Here is a 27020-nt window from a genome sequence, read left to right as displayed (position 1 = left end):
CATACGAGTCTATACTATTCTATTCTATTATTTTCTATTATATACTATACTACTCTATACTATTCTATACTATAATACACTATTATATTATATTATATACTATTGTATACTATACTGTTCTACTCTCAGAACTGCCTGTACTACTGGGGGTTTTCTGCTTGGCTAGCCTACTACATCAACCACCCCCTCTACACTCCACCATGTGAGTAGCACTCTCAACCAACAAATGAATGGATGACAACTCTCACTGTTGATAGATGATTCTGTTCCTTAAGGAGCTGTATGTGTCTTACAGCGTATGGGAATCTCCAAGTCTACTCTTCGTTGGTGGTGTTTATGGTATGTAGCCTAACGTTATATCTCTCAGCCTCATTGTGTTTTCATTGAGTTCAGAACAACGGAGGAAAACATTCTTCATCATCATCTGTCTTCAGAAATGGCTTCTTTCCCAAAAAGGTCTTTCTCGCTTTATTATTCTCTTTCTTTTAACCTCTCTCTCTCTCTCTCTCTCTCTCTCTCTCTCTCTCTCTCTCTCTCTCTCTCTCTCTCTCTCTCTCTCTCTCTCTCTCTCTCTCTCTCTCTCTCTCTCTCTCTCTCTCTCTCTCTCTCTCTCTCTCTCTCTCTCTCTCTCTCTCTCTCTCTCTCTCTCTCTCTCTCTCTCTCTCTCTCTCTCTCTCTCTCTCTCTGTCTGTCTGTCTGTCTGTCTGTCTGTCTGTCTGTCTGTCTGTCTGTCCTTCTCTCTCTCTCTTTCTGTCTTTCTGTCTTTCTTTGTACTCCCAGCTCTGTGAAGCTGGAAACTTCTCAATTCATTTGGCTCTCAATAACTTGGGCTGTAATGGTGAGTTGCTTTCCAGCATGTCTGAAGGTGTTGTATTAATGGCATATTCTAGAACAATGTCATAGCCAAGATAGGTAATAGGGAGCAAATTCCTCAAATATTTCTCATAAATTTGCTAGTTGAGTCAGCAACATCTGTGTGGTAGTTTGCCAGATGAGAATATATGTCCATGATGATAAACACCTTCTCACAGTTGTGTCCTGCTGTCTACCAGGTCTGAGGCCCAAGCGGATCCCTTACCCCACCAGGAACCCCTTCACGTGGCTCTTCTTCTTCGTGTCATGTCCCAACTACACCTATGAGGTGGGTCAAACTCATAGAGATAGACTCTGGTGCCCAATAGCTTGTTTTAGCCTGGGCAGCGCCATTGAGGACTTTCACCATTTTGAAGTAGTCAACTGGTTGGGACTTCATATGGGTTAAGGAAGGATCCCATAATTCCATGCAGGTCCTCAGGAAAGATCATCCAATGAATTATACCCGTGAGTAAACATGCCATAACTGCAGGTGGCAGCAAATCGCCAACCTTGGCTTTATACCTGTTCAAACAACACCCTCTAGATGGCAGTATGCACCCTTTCAGTTTGTTTACTAAAATGGACTACTTCCAAAATGGAGATGGCCTCAATGGCCCTGCCCGTGCTCTCAGAAGCTACTTTAATACAGTCTTGTATGTATACCTTTAAGTATGGGTGGCCACAGCGGGAATCGAACCCACGTCCTTTAGTGTTGCAAGCTCTGTGCTCTATTGAATTAGTCACACAGGACAGTCTAGACTTGAGTCGCTGACCATGGGGTCATATGCTTGTATGGTGTACACCTTCAATTAATATATATATTTAATATTTGTCTATGATATACAGTACCAGTCAAACGTTTGGACACACCTACTCATTTCACGGTTTTTCTTTATTTGTACTATTTTCTACATTGTAGAATAATAATGAAGACATCAAAACTATGAAATAACACATGCGGAATCATGTAGTAACCATTTACATTTACATTTAAGTCATTTAGCAGACGCTCTTATCCAGAGCGACTTACAAATTGGTGCATTCACCTAATGACATCCAGTGGAACAACCACTTTACAATAGTGCATCTAAATCTTTTAAGGGGGGGGGGGGGGCAGAAGGATTGCTTTATCCTATCCTAGGTATTCCTTGAAGAGGTGGGGTTTCAGGTGTCTCCGGAAGGTGGTGATTGACTCCGCTGTCCTGGCGTCGTGAGGGAGTTTGTTCCACCATTGGGGTGCCAGAGCAGCGAACAGTTTTGACTGGGCTGAGCGGGAACTGTACTTCCTCAGTGGTAGGGAGGCGAGCAGGCCAGAGGTGGATGAACGCAGTGCCCTTGTTTGGGTGTAGGGCCTGATCAGAGCCTGAAGGTACTGAGGTGCCGTTCCCCTCACAGCTCCGTAGGCAAGCACCATGGTCTTGTAGCGGATGCGAGCTTCAACTGGAAGCCAGTGGAGAGAGCGGAGGAGCGGGGTGACGTGAGAGAACTTGGGAAGGTTGAACACCAGACGGGCTGCGGCGTTCTGGATGAGTTGTAGGGGTTTGATGGCACAGGCAGGGAGCCCAGCCAACAGCGAGTTGCAGTAATCCAGACGGGAGATGACAAGTGCCTGGATTAGGACCTGCGCCGCTTCCTGTGTGAGGCAGGGTCGTACTCTGCGGATGTTGTAGAGCATGAACCTACAGGAACGGGCCACCGCCTTGATGTTAGTTGAGAACGACAGGGTGTTGTCCAGGATCACGCCAAGGTTCTTAGCGCTCTGGGAGGAGGACACAATGGAGTTGTCAACCGTGATGGCGAGATCATGGAACGGGCAGTCCTTCCCCGGGAGGAAGAGCAGCTCCGTCTTGCCGAGGTTCAGCTTGAGGTGGTGATCCGTCATCCACACTGATATGTCTGCCAGACATGCAGAGATGCGATTCGCCACCTGGTCATCAGAAGGGGGAAAGGAGAAGATTAGTTGTGTGTCGTCTGCATAGCAATGATAGGAGAGACCATGTGAGGTTATGACAGAGCCAAGTGACTTGGTGTATAGCGAGAATAGGAGAGGGCCTAGAACAGAGCCCTGGGGGACACCAGTGGTGAGAGCGCGTGGTGAGGAGACAGATTCTCGCCACGCCACCTGGTAGGAGCGACCTGTCAGGTAGGACGCAATCCAAGCGTGGGCCGCGCCGGAGATGCCCAACTCGGAGAGGGTGGAGAGGAGGATCTGATGGTTCACAGTATCGAAGGCAGCCGATAGGTCTAGAAGGATGAGAGCAGAGGAAAGAGAGTTAGCTTTAGCAGTGCGGAGCGCCTCCGTGATACAGAGAAGAGCAGTCTCAGTTGAGTGACTAGTCTTGAAACCTGACTGATTTGGATCAAGAAGGTCATTCTGAGAGAGATAGCAGGAGAGCTGGCCAAGGACGGCACGTTCAAGAGTTTTGGAGAGAAAAGAAAGAAGGGATACTGGTCTGTAGTTGTTGACATCGGAGGGATCGAGTGTAGGTTTCTTCAGAAGGGGTGCAACTCTCGCTCTCTTGAAGACGGAAGGGACGTAGCCAGCGGTCAGGGATGAGTTGATGAGCGAGGTGAGGTAAGGGAGAAGGTCTCCGGAAATGGTCTGGAGAAGAGAGGAGGGGATAGGGTCAAGCGGGCAGGTTGTTGGGCGGCCGGCCGTCACAAGACGCGAGATTTCATCTGGAGAGAGAGGAGAGAAAGAGGTCAAAGCACAGGGTAGGGCAGTGTGAGCAGAACCAGCGGTGTCGTTTGACTTAGCAAACGAGGATCGGATGTCGTCGACCTTCTTTTCAAAATGGTTGACGAAGTCGTCTGCAGAGAGGGAGGAGGGGGGGGGGGAGGGGGAGGAGGATTCAGGAGGGAGGAGAAGGTGGCAAAGAGCTTCCTAGGGTTAGAGGCAGATGCTTGGAATTTAGAGTGGTAGAAAGTGGCTTTAGCAGCAGAGAGAGAAGAGGAAAATGTAGAGAGGAGGGAGTGAAAGGATGCCAGGTCCGCAGGGAGGCGAGTTTTCCTCCATTTCCGCTCGGCTGCCCGGAGCCCTGTTCTGTGAGCTCGCAATGAGTCGTCGAGCCACGGAGCGGGAGGGGAGGACCGAGCCGGCCTGGAGGATAGGGGACATAGAGAGTCAAAGGATGCAGAAAGGGAGGAGAGGAGGGTTGAGGAGGCAGAATCAGGAGATAGGTTGGAGAAGGTTTGGGCAGAGGGAAGAGATGATAGGATGGAAGAGGAGAGAGTAGCGGGGGAGAGAGAGCGAAGGTTGGGACGGCGCGATACCATCCGAGTAGGGGCAGTGTGGGAAGTGTTGGATGAGAGCGAGAGGGAAAAGGATACAAGGTAGTGGTCGGAGACTTGGAGGGGAGTTGCAATGAGGTTAGTGGAAGAACAGCATCTAGTAAAGATGAGGTCAAGCGTATTGCCTGCCTTGTGAGTAGGGGGGGAAGGTGAGAGGGTGAGGTCAAAAGAGGAGAGGAGTGGAAAGAAGGAGGCAGAGAGGAATGAGTCAAAGGTAGACATGGGGAGGTTAAAGTCACCCAGAACTGTGAGAGGTGAGCCGTCCTCAGGAAAGGAGCTTATCAAGGCATCAAGCTCATTGATGAACTCTCCAAGGGAACCTGGAGGGCGATAAATGATAAGGATGTTAAGCTTGAAAGGGCTGGTAACTGTGACAGCATGGAATTCAAAGGAGGCGATAGACAGATGGGTAAGGGGAGAAAGAGAGAATGACCACTTGGGAGAGATGAGGATCCCGGTGCCACCACCCCGCTGACCAGAAGCTCTCGGGGTGTGCGAGAACACGTGGGCAGACGAAGAGAGAGCAGTAGGAGTAGCAGTGTTATCTGTGGTGAGCCATGTTTCCGTCAGTGCCAAGAAGTCGAGGGACTGGAGGGACGCATAGGCTGAGATGAGCTCTGCCTTGTTGGCCGCGGATCGGCAGTTCCAGAGGCTACCGGAGACCTGGAACTCCACGTGGGTCGTGCGGGCTGGGACCACCAGGTTAGGGTGGGCGCGGCCACGCGGTGTGAGGCGTTTGTATGGTCTGTGCAGAGAGGAGAGAACAGGGATAGACAGACACATATTTGACAGGCTACAGAAGAGGCTACGCTAAAGCAAAGGAGATTAGAATGACAAGTGGGCTACACGTCTCGAATGTTCAGAAAGTTAAGCTTACGTAGCAAAAAATCAATAAAATTAAAAATCTTATTGACTAAAATGATATAGTACTGCTGGCTGGTGGAGTAGCCTGGCTAGCAGTAGCTGCGTTGTTGAAAGTGAAGCTGGCTAGGTGACCTCGACAGTTTCTCTAAGTTTCTCTAAACTACACAATTATCATGGATACAAGGACAGCAAAGACAACTAGCTAACACTACGCTAATCAAGTCGTTCCGTTGTAATGTAAGTTTCTACAGTGCTGCTATTCGGTAGAAGTTGGCTAGCTAGCAGTGTTAGCTAGCAGTGTTGGCTAGGTAGGAGGACGGCAGCGCGGCAGGCGAAACTAGCTGGCTAGCTAACCGATAATTACTCAGAGTTACACAATTATCTTAGATACAAAGCTAGCAAAGAAAACTATGTAGCTAGCTAACACTACACAAAACAAGTCGTTCCGTTGTATTGTAATCGTTTCTACAATGCTCTTCGGTGGCAGTGTTGGCTACGTTGCGTTAACTTCGAACGAAAATAGCTCGCTAGCGAACCTCAATAACGACGCAATTATGTTTGATAAAGGACGGCTATGTAGCTAGCTAAGATCAAACAAGTCAAACCGTTGTACTGTAATGAAAATGAAAATCAGACCGTTGTGCTATAATGAAATGTAGTGAAAAGTTATACTACTATTCGGTAGACGGTGGACGTTTGCTAGCTGCTGGGCAGATAGCAGTGGACAACGAGACGACGAAATACGATAATTACGCAGTTATCTTTGATACACAGACGGCTATGTAGCTAGTTAAGAAGAAATTGCTAAGGTTGGACAAATTAAATCGTTGTACTATAATGAAATGTAATGAAAAGTTATAAAAGTTATACTACCTGCAGAGCGAATGCAGAGCGAATGCAAATGCGACCGCTCGCCCCAAACCGGAAGATTAGACTTTACAAAAATTATATATATTTATTTTATATTTGAGATTCTTCAAAGTAGCCACCCTTTGCCTTGATGACAACATTGCACACTCTTGGCATTCTCTCAACCAACTTCACGAGGAATGCTTTTCCAACAGTATTGAAGGAGTTCCCACATATGCTGAGCACTTGTTGGCTGCATTTGCTTCACTCTGCGGGCCAATTCATCTCAAACTATCTCAATTGGTTGAGGTTAGGTGATTGTGGAGGCCAGGTCATCTGATTTCAGCACTCCATCACTCTCCTTGTTAAAATAGCCCTTACACAGCCTGGAGGTGTGTTGGGTCATTGTCCTGTTGAAAAACAAATGATAGTCCTACTAAAAGCAAACCAGATGGGACGGTGTATCGCTGCAGAATGCTGTGGTAGCCATGCTCGTTAAGTGTGTCTTGAATTCTAAATAAATCACTGACAGTGTCACCAGCAAAGCATCCCCACACCATCACACCTCCTCCTCCATGCTTCACGGTGGGAACCACACATACAGAGATCATCAGTTCACCCTACTCTGCGTCTCACAAAGACACAGCGGTTGGAACCAAAAATCTCAAATTTGGACTGATCCGACCAAAGGACAGATTTCCACCGGTCTAATGTCCATTGCTCATGTTTCTTGGCCCAAGCAAGTCTCTTCTTATTATTGGTGTCCTTTAGTAGTGGTTTCTTTGCAGCAATTTGACCATGAAGGCCTGATTCACGCAGTCTCCTCTGAATAGTTGATGTTGAGATGTGTCTGTTACTTGAACTCTGTGAAGCATTTATTTGGGCTGCAATTTCTGAGGCTTGTAAAGTCTAATGAACTTATCCTCTGCAGCAGAGGTAACTCTGGGTCTTCCTTTCTTGTGGTGGTCCTCATGAGAGCCAGTTTCATCATAGCGGCTTGATGGTGTATGCAACAGTACTTTAAGAAACGTTTTTGACATTTTCCGGATTGACTGACCTTCATGTCTTAATGTAATGATGGACTGTCGTTTCTCTTTGCTTATTTGAGCTGTTCTTGTCATAATATGGACTTGGTCTTTTACCAAATAGGGCTATCTTCTGTATACCACCCAGGACAACTGATCAGCTCTAACACATTACACCTTTTTAGGGATAGGGGGAAGAATTTTCACTTTGGATGAATTGCGTGCCCATAGTGAACTGCCTCCTACTCTGTCCCAGATGCTAATATATGCATAGTATTATTACTATTGGATAGAAAACACTCTGAAGTTTCTAAAACTGTTTGAATGATGTCTGTGAGTATAACAGAACTCATATGGCAGGCAAAAACGTGAGAAAAAATCCAAACAGGAAGTGGGAATTCTGAGGCTGGTCGATTTTCAACTCATCGCCTATTGAAATCCCAGTGGGATATGGATCTGTTCCTACGGCTTCCACTAGATGTCAACAGTCTGTAGAACGTTGAATGAAGCTTCTACTGTGATGTTTAGCCGGATGGGAGCTGTTTGAGTCAGTGGTCTGGCAGAGAGCCAGGTCCTGGTCATGCGCATTCCACATGATATCGACTTGCGTTCCATTACTTCTATAGACACAAAGGAATTCTCCGGTTGGAACGTTATTGAATATTTATGATAACAACATCCTAAAGATTGATTCTATACTTAGTTTGACAAGTTTATTCAAAGTTTATTTGAAGTTTTCGTCCGAAGTTCGCCTGGACCTGTACGAGCGTTTGGACATGTGTACTAAACGCGCTAACAAAAGTAGCTACTTGGACATAAATAATGGACATTATCGAACAAAACAACAATTTATTGTGGATCTAGGATTCCTGGGAGTGCATTCTGATGAAGGTCATCAAAGGTAAGGGAATATTTATAATGTAATTTTGTATTTCTGTTGACTCCAACATGGTCGGAGAAATGTTGTTTCTATCTGAGCGCCGTCTCAGATTATTGCATGGTTTGCTTTTTCCGTAAAGTTTTTTTGAAATCTGACACAGCGGTTGCATTAAGAACAAGTGTATCTTTAATTCTATGTAAAACATGTATCTTTCATCAAAGTTTATGACGAGTATTTATGTTATTTGATGTGGCTCTCTGCAATTTCTCCGGATATTTTGGAGGCATTTCTGAACACGGTGCCAATGTAAACTGAGATTTTTGGATATATATATGCACATTATCGAACAACACATACATGTATTGTGTAACATGATGTCATGTGAGTGTCATCTGATGAAGATCATCAAAGGTTAGTGATTAATTTTATCTCTATTTGTGCTTTTTGTGACTCCTATCTTTGGCTGGGAAAATGGCTGTGTGTTTTTTGGACTTGGCGGTGATCTAACATAATCATATGTTGTGTTTTCGCTGTAAAGCATTTTTTAAATCGGACATGATGGGTAGATTAACAAGATGTTTATCTTTCATTTGCTGTATTGGACTTGTTAATGTGTGAAAGTTACATATTTCAAAAAAATATTTTTTGAATTTCCCGCGCTGCCTTTTCAGCGGAATGTTGTCGAGGGGTTCCGCTAGAAAGGTTATTAAGAAGGAAAGAAATTCCACATCTATTCCAGGTGACTACCTCATGAAGCTGGTTGAGAGAATGCCAAGAGTGTGCAAAGCTGTCATCAAGGCAAAGAGTGGCTACTTAAAGAATCTGAAATATAAAATATATTTTGATTTGTTTAACCCTTTTTTAGGTTACTACATGATTCCAAATGTGTTATTGCATAGTGTGATGTCTTCACTATTATTCTACAATGTAGAAAATAGTCAAAATAAAGAAAAACCCTTGAATGAGTAGGTGTGTCCAAACTTCTGACTAATACTGTATATGTTTTGATTCGTCAGGTGGGGACGTGGTTGAGTTTCTCCATCATGACACAGTGTGTTCCAGGTAAATCTACACATCTTTCACCGTCTCACGTGCACCCTACTGTACTTAGGTAGTAAATGTTAGAAGCTGCTTACATATTTACAAACACGTATTTTCATAATACTAAGGCCTAGCCCATCTGTTAACAGCCCCATCTATCTACCTGCCTCATCCCCATACTGTATTTATTTATTTATCTTGCTCCTTTGTACCCCAGTATCTCTACTTGCACATTCATCTTCTGCACATCTACCATTCCAGTGTTTAATTGCTATATTGTAATTACTTCGCCACCATGGCCTATTTATTGTCTTAACTTACCTCATTTGCACTCACTGTATATAGACTTTTTGTTTTCTTTTGTTCTACTGTATTATTGACTGTATGTTTTGTTTATTCCATGTGTAACTCTGTGTTGTTGTACGTGTCGAATCGCTATGCTTTATCTTGGCCAGGTCGCAGTTGCAAATGAGCACTTGTTCTCCACTAGCCTACCTGGTTAAATAAAGGTGAAATAAAGTACAATTCAATCAGATCAAGCGTTAATCGGTGATAGCCGACACCTGCACAGCTCGATGTTTTAACGTAAGGTATAACTGCGTTTGAGATGTCAAATCGGAGAAAAACTGCTCTTCAAATCAAATCAAACTTTATTGGACGATGTGATCATTGTCACGAAGCCCCGTCCGTCCCACTCACTTAAGAAGTTCAGAATGAGAAAATGTATAGAAATATAGCCACTGGTGGGAGAGATTGTCATACCACTTGTGTTGTACTCTGTTAATAAAGGCTATGCTTGTACACAGCCGGTTCTGCAGTCTTGATAAAGACTGAGACATATGTACGTGTGATACTAAAGAGACAATTCCATTCCTTTGTTCAGTTAGTCACCAATTTTGTGACTCTACTGAACTAACTGTTGTGTGTCTCTCTCTCTCTTTCCACAGTGGCTCTGTTCACGTTGCTGGGCTTCATCCAGATGACCATCTGGGCACGGGGAAAACATACGATGTACACCAGAGAGTTTACAGACTACCCTGAGCTAAGATCGGCTATCATCCCTTTGTTCCTTTGAGCCAGCCAGGGTTGACAACAAGAGCCTAATCCTTAATTATACCCCTGTTCCCTATAAGGGTTGCACAACAAAAAAATTCTGGTAACTGTCACCGAATTCCCCAGTTTTTTTTCTTCCAGAAATCGCAGTTGTAAATTCCATGGAATCAGAAGGGAATAAGCAAGGGAAATCTGGAATCGTCCAACCAGGATTTCTGGAACAACTGGGAATTTTGGGTAAATTATCAAAATTGTGCACATCCCTATACTTTTGGCCAGAGCCACATAGGCCTCTTACCAAATGTAGTGTACTACATAGGGACTAGGATGCCATTTTAGACAGACCCATTGCACACTCTACTACAGTTAGAGAAAGCAGCGTAGTGGACACTGTGGTAACGGTGCACCTGTAGGGGATATGATATAGGGAACAACAGATACCCAGTCAACAAGCCAGCTGTATATAAATGAACTTTGTGACAGCCTCTCAGTCAGAATAGGGTTACAAGGCCTCACTCAGGCCTGTGACTTAACGTCATCACTCAACTCTACACTAAAAGTGTACATTTGTAGCAAAGGTTATGGGTTTTACAGAGATACTGGTTTTAAGTTAGGATGAATGTACTGCAAAGTGTGGGATGAATACAATAGATTGGTTTGATTCCATGTAGTCGTAGAGAATTGATCGTTTTTTTTTATTTTTTATTCATCATAATCATTGTTGCTGCACAGTTCATGTGGGTGACAATGTGTATACTTTATAGTAGTGGTCTTGAACCTAGTGCACTTGAAGTCTAGTGCACTTGAATTCTAGTGCACTTGAAGTCTAGTGCACTTGTTCCCCTGTTGAAGGACGAATGGCAACTAACCATAATATTTAACTTGTGTGATATTAATAGTATTTTATCTTATTTGTTTATGTTGTTAGTTTTACAGTGGGACTGTTTTATTTTTTTCACAGTAACGTTGTGATATTAATTAACCCATTTGGATTTAACAGGGTCAGTGTGTTGCTGTTAAAGCATGGCATCAGTTGATACACATATCTATTCTCATACATAATACTAGCTATGACAGGGATGGGCAACTGGCAACAGAGGGGCCTCTCTTGGAGGGTCAGTGGGGGGGGGGGGGGGGGGGTAGAAAACACAAGGTGCCATTTTGAAATGTGGTTCTACATCAGCAGTTTTTCTCTTGTTTTATCGGTCACTCAATTATCTCATGTCAGCTAACAGTTTTTCTCTTGTTTTATCGGTCACTCAATTATCTCATGTCAGCTAACAGTTTTTCTCTTGTTTTATCGGTCACTCAATTATCTCATGTCAGCTAACAGTTTTTCTCTTGTTTTATCGGTCACTCAATTATCTCATGTCAGCTAACAGTTTTTCTCTTGTTTTATCGGTCACTCAATTATCTCATGTCAGCTAACAGTTTTTCTCTTGTTTTATCGGTCACTCAATTATCTCATGTCAGCTAACAGTTTTTCTCTTGTTTTATCGGTCACTCAATTATCTCATGTCAGCTAACAGTTTTTCTCTTGTTTTATCGGTCACTCAATTATCTCATGTCAGCTAACAGTTTTTCCCTTGTTTTATCGGTCACTCAATTATCTCATGTCAGCTAACAGTTTTTCTCTTGTTTTATCGGTCACTCAATTATCTCATGTCAGCTAACAGTTTTTCTCTTGTTTTATCGGTCACTCAATTATCTCATGTCAGCTAACAGTTTTTCTCTTGTTTTATCGGTCACTCAATTATCTCATGTCAGCTAACAGTTTTTCTCTTGTTTTATCGGTCACTCAATTATCTCATGTCAGCTAACAGTTTTTCTCTTGTTTTATCGGTCACTCAATTATCTCATGTCTCTTTATCGGTCACTGATAGTCACTCAATTAGCCATGTCAGCCAAAACAAATTTGATTAGTAAATTAGTCTAGCGGCCAGCTATCTAAACTTAGTAATCATGGTGGAATTACCGGCCGGGGGGGGGGGGGGGCCGTTTGATTTTGTTGGTCAGTCTTACATTTCTCTCCACCCCTATAGAAAAATGTGTAGAATTACAGGAAATTAGCTGTAAAACATCTCATTTTGTCCTCCGCCCCATGGCTGTGATGAGTAGAAATGCAGAAAATTTGTTAGAAAACTGCCAAATCTGCTCTCTGTCCCAATGGCCAACATTTGTAGAATTGCAACAAACTTGCTTTAAAACGGCAACATTTTCTCTACATCCAATGGCAAAATTGATAGAATATATAAACCAAGCAAGATATTTCTACATTATTTGAACGGCTAAATAATAATTATTAGTTTTGGTGGTATAAAATGTGGGTACACAGACCCGCGAGCCACTATGGCCCCTCATAATGAGTTCACACTTTTTTTGTGGCCCCCAACCCCATCAAAGTTGCCCATCCCTGATGGTAGGAAATGGAAGCGCTGTCCATTTGTACGGTATTCTTGATTAGAAACAGCATTTGTGTTAAACTTCACAGTTATCATGACATTTCAAATGACAAACTGAAAATGACATGAAGTTTCAAAAAAACAAAACAAAAATGGTAACAATAAAAATAAAAACATATTTTGTGGGGCGGTTTGTTTGTTTGTTGTGTTTGAGTCCACTACAACAGGTGTGATAGCCTGTATCATATCCACAAATATGTATACGTGCAAGCCTTAATTCCAGCCAAGCAGAAACTCACCTGATTCAACGAAGAGTCATCGTCTTCAATCGAGACTGCTTGGCTAGAACGAAAGCCTGCACCCACATCGCCCTCTGTGGTTAGAGTGTTGGGCCAGTCACTGAACTGACAAGGTACAAATCTGTCGTTCTGCCCCTGAACAAGGCAGTTAACCCCACTGTTCCTAGACCGTCATTGTAAATAAGAATTTGTTCTTAACTGATTTGCCTTGTTAAATAAAGGTAAAATAACATTGTTCCCCTGCACTATATATTAGGTGAGCATATAAAGCTGTGCTTAGGATATGACATCTGAAACACTACCTCTTCAAAGTGTATCTTAAATAATCCCACACCACCTCCCTCCCTACCAGCGCCGATAGCTACTTTGAGGGGGAAAGAAATGACTTATTGTGAAATGTGGTTGTCTCACCTAGCTCTCTGGATAAGAGCGTCTGCTCAATGACTAACGTGTCTGTTAGAATACGTCCTAAAGTGATGAAAATGGCAAAACACAAATATAAGCCAGGCAAGATTTTTTTTCTACATTATTTTGAAAGGCTATATAAATTATCTAAGCATTATTATTAGTTTTGGTATATAAATGTCAGTGTAAATGCAGCGCCATCTTGTGGTCCCGTATTGATACTGCGTAGTAATAATAATAAATAGGGGTCTTTTCTCTGTGTAGGTGTGTTTAATTGAAGAGGAAGCAGCCCCCTTATAAACCAAGGGAGAAAAAGGGGATGAGGAGAGGAAGCCACTCCAGACTATTGAGATACACCCTTGGTGTGTTTGAGGAGCTATCTGCTGTCAACTGACGTCTGTGTCCTGCAAACGTGACCTCGTCTTGTCTTTTGGCAGCCATTTTACACAATGCACAATCAACATGCGAAAATATGACTTCCAAAGTCTAAGGAACATATTCCAAACATAATTAATGAATCTAACCATAATTAATTTCAAAACGTTTTTCATAATACTGCCAGTGTGCCTGTGCATGTCTAGCTATTACAATACATTTGGTCGGTTTTACGCATTAAAACGTTTGACAATACATTCCTTAGGAAGTCATATTTTCACAGATTAAACTTTCAAGTTTTATTTTGTCTTCTGGTTTTTATCTTGATGGGGGAGACCTTGCGTTTCGTGGGGACATTTTGTTTTTCGTTGCGCGCGTTGACCGCTCGGGGTTGTAAAACGTCCTCATCCTCTCCTGCCTGTTGCTTAGCAAAGTTCACAAACACCTGGAGAACAGAGAGAGAGAGAAATCCCATCACTATCAACACAATGTCAACGAAAACACTAATGTTCTATAAAAAGTTCTTTTATAATCACGTTTTCGCTCACTGATCGCTAAGTACGGTACCATCAAATTTGTACTCAAGGATATTCTTTATTCAAGTCTTAATCACTCATAATAAATCACCCTGACCTCAGATGTCTTCCTGGCTGTGTATGATGAGGTCATATTGCTGAGTCTACCTTAAACATTGCCATGCTCATTACCTGTGGCCTGTGATACACCTTGTTGGTGCTTGTACTTAAACCTAACCCCAAACCCCTAATCCCTAATCGTATTACCATCCCTCTAGTTACCTGATCTAGTGTGGTCTGATAGACAGAGTAGTTACCTGATCTAGTGTGGTCTGATAGAAAGAGTAGTTACCTGATCTAGTGTGGTCTGATAGACAGAGTAGTCACCTGATCTAGTGTGGTCTGATAGACAGAGTAGTTACCTGATCTAGTGTGGTCTGATAGACAGAGTAGTTACCTGATCTAGTGTGGTCTGATAGACAGAGTAGTCACCTGATCTAGTGTGGTCTGATAGACAGAGTAGTTACCTGATCGAGTGTGGTCTGATAGACAGAGTAGTTACCTGATCTAGTGTGGTCTGATAGACAGAGTAGTTACCTGATCTAGTGTGGTCTGTGATACAGAGTAGTTACCTGATCTAGTGTGGTCTGTGATACAGAGTAGTTACCTGATCTAGTGTGGTCTGATAGACAGAGTAGTTACCTGATCTAGTGTGGTCTGATAGACAGAGTAGTTACCTGATCTAGTGTGGTCTGATAGACAGAGTAGTTACCTGATCTAGTGTGGTCTGTGATACAGAGTAGTTACCTGATCTAGTGTGGTCTGATAGACAGAGTAGTTACCTGATCTAGTGTGGTCTGTGATACAGAGTAGTTACCTGATCTAGTGTGGTCTGTGATACAGAGTAGTTACCTGATCGAGTGTGGTCTGTGATACAGAGTAGTTACCTGATCGAGTGTGGTCTGTGATACAGAGTAGTTACCTGATCTAGTGTGGTCTGTGATACAGAGTAGTTACCTGATCTAGTGTGGTCTGTGATACAGAGTAGTTACCTGATCTAGTGTGGTCTGATAGACAGAGTAGTTACCTGATCTAGTGTGGTCTGATAGACAGAGTAGTTACCTGATCTAGTGTGGTCTGTGATACAGAGTAATCCTCTATATTGAGTTTGTCCTTGTTGGCGACCACCAGCTGGAAGATCCTAGCCAGTGAGGAGGAGGCGATCTCATACTGCAGAGTGTTGTAGTGTTTCTCTCTCTGGACACACCCCGGGAAGCTGCTCTCCATGAAGCTCTCCGCTGGACCCAGCTCTGGAGATACACCTGCTTTAGCTGCCTTTACCTTCATGGTCACCACGTAGCCGTCACCAAACCTGGAGAGGAGAGGGAGGGAGAGAGAGTTCACCACATAGCCATCACCAAACCTGGAGAGGAGAGGGAGAGAGAGGTCACCACGTAGCCATCACCAAACCTGGAGAGGAGAGGGGGAGAGAGAGGTCACCATGTAGCCATCACCAAACCTGGAGAGGAGAGGGAGAGAGGTCACCACGTAGCCATCACCAAACCTGGAGAGGGAGAGAGAGAGGTCACCACGTAGCCATCACCAAACCTGGAAAGGGAGAGAGAGAGGTCACCACGTAGCCATCACCAAACCTGGAGGGGAGAGGGAGAGAGGTCACCACGTAGCCATCACCAAACCTGGAGAGGAGAGGGAGAGAGAGGTCACCACGTAGCCATCACCAAACCTGGAGAGGGAGAGGGAGAGAGAGGTCACCACATAGCCGTCACCAAACCTGGAGAGGAGAGAGAGAGAGGTCACCACGTAGCCATCACCAAACCTGGAGGGGAGAGGGAGAGAGGTCACCACGTAGCCATCACCAAACCTGGAGAGGAGAGAGAGAGAGGTCACCACGTAGCCATCACCAAACCTGGAGAGGAGAGAGAGAGAGGTCACCACGTAGCCATCACCAAACCTGGAGGGGAGAGGGAGAGAGGTCACCACGTAGCCATCACCAAACCTGGAGAGGAGAGGGAGAGAGAGGTCACCACGTAGCCATCACCAAACCTGGAGAGGGAGAGGGAGAGAGAGGTCACCACATAGCCGTCACCAAACCTGGAGAGGAGAGGGGGAGAGAGAGTACACCACATAGCCGTCACCAAACCTGGAGGGGAGAGGGAGAGAGAGTACACCACATAGCCGTCACCAAACCCGGAGGGGAGAGGGAGAGAGGTCACCACGCAGCCGTCACCAAACCTGGAGAGGAGAGGGAGAGAGAGGTCACCACGTAGCCATCACCAAACCTGGAGAGGGAGAGAGAGGTCACCACGTAGCCATCACCAAACCTGGAGAAGAGAGGGAGAGAGGTCACCACGTAGCCATCACCAAACCTGGAGAGGAGAGGGAGAGAGAGGTCACCACGTAGCCATCACCAAACCTGGAGAGGAGAGGGAGAGAGGTCACCACGCAGCCATCACCAAACCTGGAGAGGAGAGGGAGAGAGAGAGCACCATGTAGCCATCACCAAACCTGTAGAGGGAGAGGGAGAGAGAGAGAGGTCACAATGTAGCCATCACCAAACCTGGAGAGGAGAGGGGGAGAGAGAGAGGTCACCACGTAGCCGTCACCAAACCGGGAGAGGAGAGGGGGAGGGAGAGAGATCACCACAGAGCCGTCACCACAACTGGAGAGGAGAGGGAGAGTTCACCACAGAGCCGTCACCAAACCTGGAGAGGAGAGAGAGAGATCACCATGTAGCCATCACCAAACCTGGAGAGGAGAGGGAGAGAGAGGTCACCACGTAGCCATCACCAAACCTGGAGAGGAGAGGGAGAGAGGTCACCACGCAGCCGTCACCAAACCTGGAGAGGAGAGGGAGAGAGAGGTCACCACGTAGCCATCACCAAACCTGGAGAGGGAGAGAGAGGTCACCACATAGCCATCACCAAACCTGGAGAAGGAGAGGGAGAGAGATAACCATGTAGCCATCACCAAACCTGGAGAGGAGAGGGGGAGACTCCCTGGCTGGCTACATCACCATACTCTCCCAGCCCAGAACTCCCTGGTTACATCACCATACTCTCCCAGCCCAGAACTCCCTGGTTACATCACCATACTCTCCCAGCCCAGAACTCCCTGGCTGGCTACATCACCATACTCTCCCAGCCCAGAACTCCCTGGTTACATCACCATACTCTCCCAGCCCAGAACTAACTGGCTGGCTACATCACCATACTCTCCCATCCCAGAACTCCCTGGCTACATCACCATACTCTCCCAGCCCAGAACTCCCTGGCTACATCACCATACTCTCCCAGCCCAGAACTCCCTGGCTACATCACCATACTCTCCCAGCCCAGAACTCCCTGGCTACATCACCATACTCTCCCAGCCCGGAACTCCCTGGTTACATCACCATACTCTCCCAGCCCAGAACTCCCTGGCTGACTACATCACCATACTCTCCCAGCCCAGAACTCCCTGGCTACATCACCATACTCTCCCAGCCCAGAACTCCCTGGCTACATCACCATACTCTCCCAGCCCAGAACTCCCTGGTTACATCACCATACTCTCCCAGCCCAGAACTCCCTCGCTACATCACCATACTCTCCCAGCCCAGAACTCCCTGGCTGGCTACATCACCATACTCTCCCAGCCCAGAACTCCCTGGCTACATCACCATACTCTCCCAGCCCAGAACTCCCTGGCTGACTACATCACCATACTTCCTCAGTAACAGTATGGTAACAGACCTACTTGTATTTGAGGTGCTGTATGGTAATAGTATGGTAACCGACCTACTTGTATTTGAGGTGCTGTATGGTAACAGACCTACTTGTATTTGAGGTGCTGTATGGTAACAGACCTACTTGTATTTGAGGTGCTGTATGGAAACAGTATGGTAACAGACCTACTTGTATTTGAGGTGCTGTACGGTAACAGACCTACTTGTATTTGAGGTGCTGTATGGTAACAGATCTACTTGTATTTCAGGTGCTGTATGGAAATAGTATGGTAACAGACCTACTTGTATTTGAGGTGCTGTACGGTAACAGACCTACTTGTATTTGAGGTGCTGTATGGTAACAGACCTACTTGTATTTGAGGTGCTGTATGGAAACAGTATGGTAACAGACCTACTTGTATTTGAGGTGCTGTACGGTAACAGACCTACTTGTATTTGAGGTGCTGTATGGTAACAGACCTACTTGTATTTGAGGTGCTGTATGGAAACAGTATGGTAACAGACCTACTTGTATTTGAGGTGCTGTACGGTAACAGACCTACTTGTATTTGAGGTGCTGTACGGTAACAGACCTACTTGTATTTGAGGTGCTGTATGGTAACAGACCTACTTGTATTTGAGGTGCTGTATGGTCCCCAGACATTTGAAGGTGCCGTTGACCATGATGGCCAAACGAGTGCACAGAGCTTCACACTCCTCCATGCTGGGGAGACAGAGACAGACAGTCAATAGACAGAGACAGACAGACAGTCAATAGGCAGAGACAGACAGGCAGTCAACAGGCAGTCAACAGACAGAGACAGACAGGCAGTCAACAGACAGGCAGTCAACAGACATCAAACTTGCTTTTTTACCACTTCATCTTCCCTCCTTCCCTCCCTATCTCCTTCCTTCCTCCTTCCCTCCCTCCCTGTCTCCTTCCCTCCTCCTCCCACTATCTCTCCCTATCTCCTTCCCACTGTCTCCTTCCTTCCTATCTCCTTCCCAATATCCCTCCCTATCTCCTTCCTTCCTATCTCCTTCCCAATATCCCTCCCTATCTCGTTCCTCCTTATTTCCTTCCCAATATCCCTCCCTATCTCCTTCCTTCCTATATCCTTCCCACTATCCCTCCCTATCTCCTTCCCTCTATCTATCTATCTATCTATCTATCTATCTATCTATCTATCTGTCTCTGTCTGTCTATCTATCTATCTCTCTGTCTCTCTCTCTCTCTTTTTTAAAAAAGTGAAACAAGCAGTTGGCCACTCCAGTGTAGCATCTGGTTTGCCCATGTGTACTGACATGACATTACCCATGTGTACAGACATACCTGTGTGATGTCAAAACCACGGCCCTCCCGTCCTGGATGACGCTCATAATAGCAGTCCACAGGAACCGTCGGGAGTGGGGGTCCATACCTGTAGTGGGTTCATCCTATAAGGACACACACACACACACACACACACACACACACACACACACACACACACACGTTAACATGATGGACTGGGGCACCATTCAGCATATCTCTGAACACTGAATGTCTTATCACTATTAGCATATGGCAGCCATTTCACAGTAGTGGCAGTATGAACTGTGCCCAGTCTCCTGCCAGTCTCCTGCAAGTCTCCTGCCAGTCTCCTGCAAGTCTCCTGCCAGTCTCCTGCCAGTCTCCTGCCAGTGAATAAACCTCTCTAAACTGCGGCTGACTGAACCCATATGTTTTCCCATCTGGAGGCAGAGAACATTTCGTTGACAAATCTCTGCATCTAAACAAACGAGCCAAAACACCGGCCTGGATGAGAATGCAGGACTGTCTCAATCACCAGTAATGGAGAAAGAAAAGCCTGCATATGGTATACTGTGTGTATTATGTATACTCTGTATACACTGTATGCATACTGTGTTACTGTATGTATCCTGTATACTGTATGTATTATACTGTATGTATACTGTGTGTATTATGTATACTGTATATATCCTGTATACTGTATGTATTATACTGTATGTATCCTGTATACTGTATGTATTATACTGTATGTATCCTGTATACTGTATGTATTATACTGTATGTATACTGTGTGTATTATGTATACTGTATGTATTATACTGTATGTATTATACTGTATGTATCCTGTATACTGTATGTATTATACTGTATGTATCCTGTATACTGTATGTATTATACTGTATGTATCCTGTATACTGTATGTATTATACTGTATGTATCCTGTATACTGTATGTATTATACTGTATGTATCCTGTATACTGTATTATGTATACTGTATGTATCCTGTATACTGTATTATGTATGCTGTGTGTATTATGTATACTGTATGTATTATACTGCATGTATCCTGTATACTGTATGTATTATACTGTATGTATACTGTATGTATACTGTATGTATCCTGTATACTGTATGTATCCTGTATACTGTATGTATTATACTGTATGTATCCTGTATACTGTATGTATTATACTGTATGTATCCTGTATACTGTATGTATTATACTGTATGTATTATACTGTATGTATCCTGTATACTGTATGTATTATACTGTATGTATCCTGTATACTGTATGTATTATACTGTATGTATACTGTGTGTATTATGTATACTGTATGTATCCTGTATACTGTATGTATTATACTGTATGTATCCTGTATACTGTATGTATTATACTGTATGTATCCTGTATACTGTATGTATTATACTGTATGTATCCTGTATACTGTATGTATTATACTGTATGTATCCTGTATACTGTATGTATTATACTGTATGTATTATACTGTATGTATTATACTGTATGTATCCTGTATACTGTATGTATCCTGTATACTGTATGTATACTGTATTATACTGTATGTATCCTGTATACTGTATGTATCCTGTATACTGTATGTATACTGTATGTATTATACTGTATGTATACTGTATACTGTATTATGCTGTATGTATTATACTGTATGTATCCTGTATACTGTATGTATACTGTATGTATTATACTGTATGTATACTGTATACTGTATTATGCTGTATGTATTATACTGTATGTATACTGTATACTGTATTATGCTGTATGTATTATGTATACTGTATGTATTATGTATACTGTATGTATTATGTATACTGTATGTATTATGTATACTGTATGTATCCTGTATACTGTATGTATTATACTGTATGTATCCTGTATACTGTATTATGTATACTGTGTGTATTATGTATACTGTATGTATTATACTGTATGTATCCTGTATACTGTATTATGTATACTGTGTGTATTATGTATACTGTATGTATCCTGTATACTGTATGTATTATACTGTATGTATACTGTATGTATACTGTATGTATCCTGTATACTGTATGTATCCTGTATACTGTATGTATTATACTGTATGTATCCTGTATACTGTATGTATTATACTGTATGTATCCTGTATACTGTATGTATTATACTGTATGTATTATACTATATGTATCCTGTATACTGTATGTATTATACTGTATGTATCCTGTATACTGTATGTATTATACTGTATGTATACTGTGTGTATTATGTATACTGTATGTATCCTGTATACTGTATGTATTATACTGTATGTATCCTGTATACTGTATGTATTATACTGTATGTATCCTGTATACTGTATGTATTATACTGTATGTATCCTGTATACTGTATGTATTATACTGTATGTATCCTGTATACTGTATGTATTATACTGTATGTATTATACTGTATGTATTATACTGTATGTGTCCTGTATACTGTATGTATCCTGTATACTGTATGTATACTGTATTATACTGTATGTATCCTGTATACTGTATGTATCCTGTATACTGTATGTATACTGTATGTATTATACTGTATGTATACTGTATACTGTATTATGCTGTATGTATTATACTGTATGTATCCTGTATACTGTATGTATACTGTATGTATTATACTGTATGTATACTGTATACTGTATTATGCTGTATGTATTATGTATACTGTATGTATTATGTATACTGTATGTATTATGTATACTGTATGTATTATGTATACTGTATGTATTATGTATACTGTATGTATTATGTATACTGTATGTATCCTGTATACTGTATGTATTATACTGTATGTATCCTGTATACTGTATTATGTATACTGTGTGTATTATGTATACTGTATGTATTATACTGTATGTATCCTGTATACTGTATTATGTATACTGTGTGTATTATGTATACTGTATGTATCCTGTATACTGTATGTATTATACTGTATGTATACTGTATGTATACTGTATGTATCCTGTATACTGTATGTATCCTGTATACTGTATGTATTATACTGTATGTATCCTGTATACTGTATGTATTATACTGTATGTATCCTGTATACTGTATGTATTATACTGTATGTATTATACTGTATGTATCCTGTATACTGTATGTATTATACTGTATGTATCCTGTATACTGTATGTATTATACTGTATGTATACTGTGTGTATTATGTATACTGTATGTATCCTGTATACTGTATGTATTATACTGTATGTATCCTGTATACTGTATGTATTATACTGTATGTATCCTGTATACTGTATGTATTATACTGTATGTATCCTGTATACTGTATGTATTATACTGTATGTATCCTGTATACTGTATGTATTATACTGTATGTATTATACTGTATGTATTATACTGTATGTATCCTGTATACTGTATGTATCCTGTATACTGTATGTATACTGTATTATACTGTATGTATCCTGTATACTGTATGTATCCTGTATACTGTATTATACTGTATGTATTATACTGTATGTATACTGTATGTATACTGTATGTATTATACTGTATGTATCCTGTATACTGTATGTATTATACTGTATGTATCCTGTATACTGTATGTATACTGTATGTATTATGTATACTGTATGTATTATGTATACTGTATGTATTATGTATACTGTATGTATTATGTATACTGTATTTATTATGTTTACTGTATGTAGACTGTATGTACACTGTTCTTATAGAATATGTATAGTATAGTGTATAGTGTATGTACACTGTATGTACAGTATATGTATAGTATAGTGTATGTGTAGTGAATGTGTAGTGTATGTACAGTGTATGTGCAGTGTGTGTATAGTGTATGTATAGTGTGTGTGTATAGTGTATGTACAGTATATGCATAGTATAGTGTATGTATAGTGTGTGTGTGTATAGTGTATGTACAGTATATGCATAGTATAGTGTATGTATAGTGTGTATGTAGTGTAGTGTATGTACAGTATATGTATAGTGTATGTGTAGTGTGTGTACAATGATGTACAGTATATGTATATTATAGTGTAGTGTATGTGTAGTGTATGTATAGTGTGTATGTATAGGGTATGTATATTATAGTGTAGTGTGTGTAGTGTATGTGTAGTATATTATAGTGTAGTGTGTGTAGTGTATGTGTAGTATATTCTAGTGTAGTGCATGTGTAGTGTATAACACTTAGTCATACTGTATTTGTAATGTTTTCTAACTCTTAGTTGTAGTGTATGTGTAGTGTATGTATAGTGTGTATGTATATTATAGTGTAGTGTGTGTATAGTGTCAATGTATAACACTTAGTCATACTGTATTTGTAATGTTGTCTAACTCTTAGTTGTAGTGTATGTGTAGTGTATGTATAGTGTGTATGTATATTATAGTGTAGTGTGTGTATAGTGTCAATGTATAACACTTAGTCATACTGTATTTGTAATGTTGTCTAACTCTTAGTTGTAGTGTATGTGTAGTGTATGTGTAGTGTATGTATAGTGTGTATGTATATTATAGTGTAGTGTGTGTGTATAGTGTCAATGTATAACACTTAGTCATACTGTATTTGTAATGTTTTCTAACTCTTAGTTGTAGTGTATGTGTAGTGTATGTATAGTGTGTATGTATATTATAGTGTAGTGTGTGTATAGTGTCAATGTATAACACTTAGTCATACTGTATTTGTAATGTTGTCTAACTCTTAGTTGTAGTGTATGTGTAGTGTATGTATATTATAGTGTAGTGTGTGTATAGTGTGTATGTATATTATAGTGTAGTGTGTGTATAGTGTCAATGTATAACACTTAGTCATACTGTATTTGTAATGTTGTCTAACTCTTAGTTGTAGTGTATGTGTAGTGTATGTATATTATAGTGTAGTGTGTGTATAGTGTGTATGTATATTATAGTGTAGTGTGTGTATAGTGTCAATGTATAACACTTAGTCATACTGTATTTGTAATGTTGTCTAACTCTTAGTTGTAGTGTATGTGTAGTGTATGTATAGTGTGTATGTATATTATAGTGTAGTGTGTGTATAGTGTCAATGTATAACACTTAGTCATACTGTATTTGTAATGTTGTCTAACTCTTAGTTGTAGTGTATGTGTAGTGTATGTATAGTGTGTATGTATATTATAGTGTAGTGTGTGTATAGTGTCAATGTATAACACTTAGTCATACTGTATTTGTAATGTTGTCTAACTCTTAGTTGTAGTGTATGTATAGGGTATGTATATTATAGTGTAGTGTATGTGTAGTGTATGTGTAGTATATTATAGTGTAGTGTGTGTAGTGTATGTGTAGTATATTATAGTGTAGTGTATGTGTAGTGTATGTGTAGTATATTATAGTGTAGTGTATGTGTAGTGTATGTGTAGTGTGCGTATAGTGTCAATGTATAACACTTAGTCATACTGTATTTGTAATGTTGTCTAACTCTTAGTTGTAGTGTATGTGTAGTGTATGTATATTATAGTGTAGTGTATGTATAGTGTGTATGTATATTATAGTGTAGTGTGTGTATAGTGTCAATGTATAACACTTAGTCATACTGTATTTGTAATGTTGTCTAACTCTTAGTTGTAGTGTATGTGTAGTGTATGTATATTATAGTGTAGTGTATGTATAGTGTGTATGTATATTATAGTGTAGTGTATGTATAGTGTGTATGTATATTATAGTGTAGTGTATGTATATTATAGTGTAGTGTATGTATAGTGTGTATGTATATTATAGTGTAGTGTATGTATATTATAGTGTAGTGTATGTATAGTGTGTATGTATATTATAGTGTAGTGTGTGTATAGTGTCAATGTATAACACTTAGTCATACTGTATTTGTAATGTTGTCTAACTCTTAGTTGTAGTGTATGTGTAGTGTATGTATAGTATGTATGTATATTATAGTGTAGTGTGTGTATAGTGTCAATGTATAACACTTAGTCATACTGTATTTGTAATGTTGTCTAACTCTTAGTTGTAGTGTATGTGTAGTATATGTATAGTATGTATGTATATTATAGTGTAGTGTGTGTGTAGTGTATGTGTAGTGTGTATGTATATTATAGTGTAGTGTATGTGTAGTGTATGTGTAGTGTGTATGTATATTATAGTGTAGTGTATGTGTAGTGTATGTGTAGTGTGTATGTATATTATAGTGTAGTGTATGTGTAGTGTATGTGTAGTGTGTATGTATATTATAGTGTAGTGTATGTGTAGTGTGTGTATAGTGTCAATGTATAACACTTAGTCATACTGTATTTGTAATGTTGTCTAACTCTTAGTTGTAGTGTATGTGTAGTGTATGTATAGTATGTATGTATATTATAGTGTAGTGTGTGTGTAGTGTATGTGTAGTGTGTATGTATATTATAGTGTAGTGTATGTGTAGTGTATGTGTAGTGTGTATGTATATTATAGTGTAGTGTATGTGTAGTGTATGTGTAGTATATTATAGTGTAGTGTATGTGTAGTGTATGTGTAGTGTGCGTATAGTGTCAATGTATAACACTGAGTCATACTGTATTTGTAATGTTGTCTAACTCTTAGTTGTAGTGTATGTGTAGTGTATATATAGTATGTATGTATATTATAGTGTAGTGTGTGTATAGTGTCAATGTATAACACTTAGTCATACTGTATTTGTAATGTTGTCTAACTCTTAGTTGTAGTGTATGTGTAGTATATTATAGTGTAGTGTATGTGTAGTGTATGTGTAGTGTGTATGTATATTATAGTGTAGTGTATGTGTAGTATATTATAGTGTAGTGTATGTGTAGTGTATGTGTAGTGTGTATGTATATTATAGTGTAGTGCATGTGATGTGTAGTGTATGTGTAGTGTGTATGTATATTATAGTGTAGTGTATGTGTAGTGTATGTGTAGTGTGTATGTATATTATAGTGTAGTGTATGTGTAGTGTGTGTATAGTGTCAATGTATAACACTTAGTCATACTGTATTTGTAATGTTGTCTAACTCTTAGTTGTCCATATCGTCACAGGAAGGAAGTGATGAAACAACACACTGCATGTCCAGACTTCCTCTGTTTCTGGTCTGATTTCTAGGTCTTTTTGGTGCCCTACACAAGTGGACAAACATGTCACCCACACACTGTCCAAAAGACAAGCACATGTGGGAATTAATAAAGTCCCATGCCATTGGCTGACTCACCAGTATAACCAGCCAATCATAGCTGGTTCGGAAGTCTGCCCCGCCATTTCAATGGTCGGGGTAAACACTGATTGGTTGACTCACCAGTAGAACCAGGGCTGGGCAACCAATCATAGCGATGGCTGTGGAGAGTTTCCTCTTGTTGCCTCCGCTGTATGTCCCTGCACAGCGACCAGCGTACTCTGATAGGCCGAGCTTCTGGATGCCCCAATCTGCCACCTGGTGGGGAGACAGAAGAGGTGCGGAATGTGTTACAAACACAACGGGTAAAATACATGCATGTTAACACAAATACATACACACACCTGCATACACACACATACAGTATGCACATATACACATACAGTACACTACACTCATGCAGACAGACAGACAGACAGACAGACAGACAGACAGACAGACAGACAGACAGACAGACAGACAGAGAAGACCAGGCAGGCAGACAGACAGACAGAGAAGACCAGGCAGACAGACACACAGACAGAGAAGACCAGGCAGGCAGGCAGGCAGACAGACAGACAGACAGACAGACAGACAGACAGGCAGACACACAGACAGAGAAGACCAGGCAGACAGACAGACAGACAGACAGACAGACAGACAGACAGACAGACAGACAGACAGACAGACAGACAGACACTATATTCTATCTCTACTCACTCTACTGATGTCTGACTCAGGGACCCCTCGGAGGCGAGCGTAGAGGTACAGATGTTCCCTGCCTGTCAGCAGGTCGTCTATAGCGTCAAACTGAGGGCAGTAGCCCATGTTCTGGTGCACGTCCAGCATGTCTGACAGGATACTGAGTGACCACAGAGAAACACAGCTGCTTGGACATCGTTTGTTTCTACTGCATTGTGTGGATTCACTAAAAAACGTTGATTCAAACTTAAATTCAAAAAGGCGGATCTCTACTTGCACAGTTTGTCAGTGGCT

At 41.5% G+C, this 27020-nt stretch overlaps 2 protein-coding genes across 2 annotated transcripts in view; one reads left to right on the top strand and one right to left on the bottom strand.

Moving 5' to 3' along the window:
• LOC129813678 (very-long-chain enoyl-CoA reductase-like) overlaps nucleotides 1-10999 on the top strand; it is a 39075-nt gene extending 28076 nt beyond the window's left edge. The window contains exons 7-12 of the mRNA XM_055866080.1: nucleotides 130-202; nucleotides 296-339; nucleotides 781-838; nucleotides 1053-1141; nucleotides 8781-8826; nucleotides 9753-10999. Of these exons, the coding sequence (XP_055722055.1) occupies nucleotides 130-202; nucleotides 296-339; nucleotides 781-838; nucleotides 1053-1141; nucleotides 8781-8826; nucleotides 9753-9880 (438 nt within the window). The 3' untranslated portion in view covers nucleotides 9881-10999. The remainder of the gene's footprint in view (nucleotides 1-129; nucleotides 203-295; nucleotides 340-780; nucleotides 839-1052; nucleotides 1142-8780; nucleotides 8827-9752) is intronic.
• Nucleotides 11000-11449: 450 nt separating this feature from the next.
• Nucleotides 11450-27020, bottom strand: part of LOC129813677 (retinal-specific phospholipid-transporting ATPase ABCA4-like) — a 115317-nt gene continuing 99746 nt past the window's right edge. Inside the window, exons 46-51 of the mRNA XM_055866079.1 lie at nucleotides 26745-26886; nucleotides 26169-26303; nucleotides 18912-19015; nucleotides 18210-18302; nucleotides 14977-15226; nucleotides 11450-13784 (exon numbers count right to left, since the gene is read on the bottom strand). Coding sequence (XP_055722054.1) covers nucleotides 13632-13784; nucleotides 14977-15226; nucleotides 18210-18302; nucleotides 18912-19015; nucleotides 26169-26303; nucleotides 26745-26886 — 877 coding nt within the window. The 3' untranslated portion in view covers nucleotides 11450-13631. The remainder of the gene's footprint in view (nucleotides 13785-14976; nucleotides 15227-18209; nucleotides 18303-18911; nucleotides 19016-26168; nucleotides 26304-26744; nucleotides 26887-27020) is intronic.

The sequence above is a fragment of the Salvelinus fontinalis genome, chromosome 17, assembly GCF_029448725.1.
Source record: "Salvelinus fontinalis isolate EN_2023a chromosome 17, ASM2944872v1, whole genome shotgun sequence".
Classification (NCBI taxonomy): domain Eukaryota; kingdom Metazoa; phylum Chordata; class Actinopteri; order Salmoniformes; family Salmonidae; genus Salvelinus; species Salvelinus fontinalis.
This window is presented reverse-complemented; position numbering and strand designations above follow the sequence as displayed.